Below are 5,516 nucleotides of genomic sequence, written 5' to 3'. Positions count from 1 at the left end.
CCAATCTGGGGAAAAGGTAGAGCCCCTAAAGAATTGTCCTGCTTTGGGTGGGCTAGTCCCTGGATCCCCTCACTAGTTTTTATTTCCATATTAATGTAACTGGTATGTTTGGGGAAAAAAAACTATGCTAATTACAAGGAAGCACTTTACCATCTTCAGGTTCGTACAGACATTTTGAAATGTGAACACTGTCATCAGGTAGCCCTGTGTCCCAGACATAGTATGTCTGAAATTCCAAGTCCTGCATGGATGGGAGAAGGGTGAGACAAAACTACTTCAAGGACTGATTTGGAGGTCTTGTTCACAGTTGGGAGTTGCTGTGGGTCTGGAGTCACAGTCTCCTTGATCCTTGATTGGGGGCTTTCAGGTTCTCAACATTCCTACCTGTGGTCTTTTTCTCAACTGTTCTGAACTGAGGGATTGAGAAGTTATAATGAAGGGAACTCAGTCTGCTGAGAAGATTATAGAGTTCTGCTTCTGATTGGTAGGAACCACAAAGAACTGGATACATTCGGTCTCCAAACTGTTGTCTGAGAGCTTGTCCTTCTTCCCCAGGATGAATCAATGGAAAGGGAGCTCCTGGATCTGCGAGCCCAAGTATCTAAACAGGAGAAGCTCCTTGAGAGCACAGCTGAGCGTCTGAAGACTGCTAACCAGCAGAAGGAGAACATGGAGCAGTTCATTGTCAGCCAGCGTAGGTGCCCCTGAGCTGTGGAACAGCAGAGGAAAGGGATGGTCTTGCAGATATCCCACTTGTGCTGCAGATAAACAGTGACCACAGAGGCACTGGGAATGTTGGGAAGGGAGAGTCTGATGCACTGGGCCCAACCCTCCTGTTACATGAGCAGTTGTGGTTGCAGAAGGAGGGGGAGACAAAGGGGTCAGCAAGAGGCCATGATTGAGGGGTGAGAAGAAAATGCATGCCCAGCAAGTAGGGCCCAGCTGGAAATTCCTTCTTTCTGGGGCTCTTTTCTTCTTTCAGTGACCAGGACACATGATATTTTGAAGAAGGCAAGGACTAACTTGGAGCGAAAGCAACGATTCCATCTTACACAGTCACAGAGCCTGCTTCAAATACATCACCATCTGACATCAGCTCTGTAAGTGACCCTGACCTCCTTTACCTTCTAGGAGATATCAGGTTCACCACACAGGTCTTAGCTCCTGGATAGCCTCCTCTTAAGATTCCATCCCTTCACCCTCCTGCCCGCTCAGCTTTCTACCCTGTTATTATTCTCCTCTCCTCACCATCTCTCCCCTTTAGCCCAATTTTCTCTCCTTGATGTCAGTCAAGCAAGGAGCCAGAGAAATGCAGTTCAGTTGGTCCCTGAGGGAAGAAACTTTCAAAGTCTCTCTGTGAATTAGTTGTCTACCAAGAGATCTTGAGGCCATAAGTGCATTCTGGACTTTCCTGAACTACTTTATAAAAAACCAAATAAGGCATAACCTTATGAATTGACTTTAGTGCACAAAATTAGGTTAAGAACAGCATTTTATTTTAACATCTCATTTTCTTTAAAAAACATGAAGGAAGATCCATTTGGTCTCCTGGATATAAAAGAAAAAACTGATAATGAAAAAAAGATATATGAAAGATGATATGTCATGAGCTTTGGAATGTTTTGAACAACCAATAAAAAAAATAAAAGAATAGAAAAAAATACACTTTAAGGGAAAAGTTTTAAAATATATATATATATATATATATATATATATATATATATATATATATATATATATATATATATATAGCAGGTATTCTCTACATTCACTTAAATGCTGTGCTAATAATTCCCTAGAAATCCTATTAAGAGAAAATTCATGTATAACTGATTGTTTTAAATATGAGAAATTAAACCTTTAAACTTAGAGGGTAAACATCAGAGCAGTTGAGCATTCTAGGAATGTTCCTAAGTTGTACCCTGAGAGCCTTGACACCCATAGTGTGATCAAGCATGGGATGTATATTAACTAGCTCTTGTTTTCTAATTAATTCCCTTTGGTTCTTCTCCGAGAATTGCTTTCTTTCCTGAGCCTCTTAACACAACACTTAGAGGATTGGCTCTGTACAGCCCCTTCCTATCCCTGCCAAGTTAACCCACAGCCTCCAGTTCCTGCTGGCTCCCTCCAGTGTGCAGGCCACCCTCTTTTGTTCCAAATTTCTGGTCTCTAACTCCAGGCTAAATGTTAACTGGTTGTATGCCATTGGTTGGCCCCTTTGCCTCTGTGAGCTACTACCCTCCATCTGTTAAAGGTGGACCTAGACTTCTATCATCTCTGAGGTCCCTGCCAATTTGACTTCTCCTTATGAAAAATGAGACACACACTTAACAGGGGAACTTGCCCCAATATGTCCTCTTCAGTACAGGCTGTTTCTACATGTGCGTGTTTCATGCTTCATCCTTCTTTTCCTGGAATATGACAAGGCCTTTATTTTTCTTCAGACCACATAACATGTAGTATGAACTGGGTAATAAAAGGACAGTAGTAGGATCTGACCATATGACATGCTGTAGGGCTATGGCTGGGGCACCAGGGATTTGGGTGCACAGGGAAGCTTATCCTCTAAGCTGGAACCTGGAATCTCCTCCAGACCCAGTGCATCCCCTTGACTCATTTTTTTTACTACCTCCCACCATGTTTATGCCTTCCTGCATGCTTTGCCCTAATTCCAGTGTCTGGGCATCATAAGTGGGGTCTAACAGTTCCATCTGAACAGAATTCTTTTGTTTACTTGCAGGTGAAATCGTTAAGGGTCCTTCTGTGTGCTCCAGCATTGAGACCTTTGCCTTCCAGGAGCCACAAAAGAAGCAAAGCCACCATAGGTCCCTGCATTGACAGGTCACATGATTAGTGTATGCTCATCTTTATTTTTTTTTTTTTTTTTTTTTTAACATCTCAAAAAAAAGGTTGAATTTATTATTTCACAAAAACATTATGTAAATCAAAATAAAGAGAATAATCAAGTTGTTTCATGGACTGGAAGGTGACTTATTAATTCCCTTTCATTTCCAAACCTCATCAAGCAGTCACTACATTTATGAGGCAAGTCAGCCGAATGCTTGAAATCTAGATGAATTTTAAGATCTTCGATCTGTCCTGTTGAATATTCGCAATATTGACATAAATAAATCCCTTCAGATAGGTGTGAATTTAAATGCTTGCAATATTCTAGCATACTTGAAAAGCCTTTCCCACAGTCATCACAAACATGAGGAAATATTTTAGTATGTTCAATAGCAACATGCCTGTTAACATTTGTATGAAGTCTACTCCGAAAACCACATACTTGACACACAAAGAAGTTCTTACATTTGTCAAAGGTAATTTTGCTTAAGAGGCTGTATTGTCCGTGTTCTCCATTGTTATACTTATCGCTTAGTTCTATTAATTTACATGCATGCTCATTTACAACATGGCTATGCAAGTCTTCTGGATCATTTGTTTCATGTTCACAGAACTGACACAAGTACTGTTCATCACAGCTGTGCTCCTGGAAATGCAGGTAGAGTTCACTGCTTGAGGAGAACTGCACGTCACACTGCTCACACCAATACAGGTGATCGCTGAAGTGGGTGTCTGCAATGTGCTGGCTGAGGTTCTCAAAAATTACTGTCCTATAATCGCAGTATTTACAAATGTAGGGATCTTCTTCGTGTAGTTTGGCATGTTCAATCAGAAGCATATTGGTAGAGAAGCTTTCCTTACATACTCGACACACATTTGAATCGGTACGTTTATGCTTCAGGATCATATGCTGTTTTAAATCAGAAAAATATTTACTATTGAATTCACAAAGTTCACATTTATAGAGGCCACTGCTATTAGCTCTCAGTAAAGGCCATTTCTGCTGAGCAGTCACATTCAAAGCTTGGCTCTTATCAAGAATTTTACAAAGTTTAGCTGGTGGTTCTTCATCAGTTTGGTCTTGGAGGCTCTCGGAGGAATTGTTTTCTGTCTCTATGTCATAATCCTCAGAAATGGCATGCACTTCTACAGCAATGGGGACATCTTCAGCGGTGTGAACTTCTATAGGACTCTCCTCTTGAGTTTGCTGGTTGATTGATTCGGGTGAGTCACACTCTTCATCACAAATTTCTACATCAGCAGATTTTTCTGCAGAAAAGGCAGTGTGATCTATAATTCTAAGCACAGGACTGGGAACCAGATAGTTCTGATTTCTGTTTCTGGCCTTGATTCCATCTGCAAATTTTGGCAAGTCATTTGATGTCTCGGTATCAGAATCATCATCTTTGTTGTCAAAATATTTTAAGTCTGGCTGTCTCATAGAGCAGACACTGTAACAATGATCAGAAAAAATCCCATTGAATCCATCTGCAATTCTGCTTATTCCAGAGGAATCTGAATAACGAGAAGGGTGTAAAGTCTTCCTTTTTCTTTTTTTAGGATACTCATTCATATCTTTTCAATTTGGTATAATTCTTAATATTTCAGTGAGGAAAAATGAATTACAAAGTTTCCACAGGTGGTAAAAAAAATACCTCAATTTTACTGATGAAGAAACATATTCAGTGAAAGTCAAGTCAACTAAGAAATGGCAAAACCAGAGATGCAAATACATGTCTTCTGATTCCTGGACATTGAATAACTCTAACTGTATGTGGGTACATCTTCATGGCTAAGCACTGCCACCACCAAGTTACATCTTGTTTCCAGTTCTTTCTCGGCCAACAATTGTAAGGAGGGGAAGACCATCACCTAAGAAAAACGTTTCCCCGGGGCCCCAGGCGGCCCAGGCACAGCTGAGGTGGCTGCGGCCGAGCGCGGGCGGAGAGGGCCGCGGGCGACGCCGCTCAGGCCCTCGCGCTCCAGGGCGCTCTGTCAGGACCGGCCCTCTCCCTCCCGCGTGCCCCAAGCCCAGCCCGCTAGGCCCCAGGCCCAGGCTGCGCGGCCAGACTCACAGCCTCGCTCCGCGCCTGCGCTGCTCACCTCCTGCTCATCTTTATAAGCAGCCACCAAACTGTTTTTCAAAATGATAGTAACATGTATCCCTCTCAACAACAGAGGATGGAGCTGCAGTTGTTCTAAATCCCTGCCAACACTTGGCATTGTCATTTTAATTTTAGACATATAATGGATGTGAGTTGGTCTTCATTTTTGTTTTCCTGATGACTCGTGCTCTTGAGCAAATTTTCAGGTGTTCATTGATGTTTACATTCGTTTCTTTGTGTAGTATCTGTTGAAATATTTTATCCTTCCTTAAGTTGCTTGTCTTACTATTATCCAAATTTGAAGATTTCCAATGACCATAAATCTTGTCAGATACCTGAATACTATTAAAATTGTAAATATTATATGTGGCTTATCTTATCATTTTCTTTTTCTTGATGGAAAATTTCAAACAGCAGAAATTTAAGATTCAAATAATGTTTAATTTAACTCTTTTTTACATTAAGAATTTGTCCTCTTTATCTCAAATATAAGAAATCATTGCCAATGTAGAAATTCAAGACCAGAAATTTTTTTCACCTTAGTTTTCTTCTCCAAGGTTAGAG

General features: G+C 41.0%; 1 protein-coding gene across 1 annotated transcript; it reads right to left on the bottom strand.

The window, feature by feature from the left end:
• Positions 1-2,898: 2,898 nt before the first annotated feature.
• LOC144368296 (zinc finger protein 639) lies at positions 2,899-4,936 on the bottom strand. Its single transcript, XM_078027111.1, has one exon. The coding sequence runs from the start codon at positions 4,418-4,420 to the stop codon at positions 2,963-2,965; it is 1,458 nt and encodes a 485-aa protein (XP_077883237.1). The 5' UTR covers positions 4,421-4,936; the 3' UTR covers positions 2,899-2,962.
• Between the last annotated feature and the right edge of the window lie 580 nt (positions 4,937-5,516).

Source organism: Ictidomys tridecemlineatus, chromosome 11 (assembly GCF_052094955.1).
Source record: "Ictidomys tridecemlineatus isolate mIctTri1 chromosome 11, mIctTri1.hap1, whole genome shotgun sequence".
NCBI classification, from domain to species: Eukaryota; Metazoa; Chordata; class Mammalia; order Rodentia; family Sciuridae; genus Ictidomys; species Ictidomys tridecemlineatus.
Note: the sequence above shows the minus strand (reverse complement) of the source record. Positions and strands in the feature narration are given on the sequence as shown.

Bases quoted from the DNA above. Each gene is read 5' to 3' on its own strand.
- LOC144368296 (XM_078027111.1), bottom strand. From the start codon at position 4,420: ATGAATGAGTATCCTAAAAAAAGAAAAAGGAAGACTTTACACCCTTCT.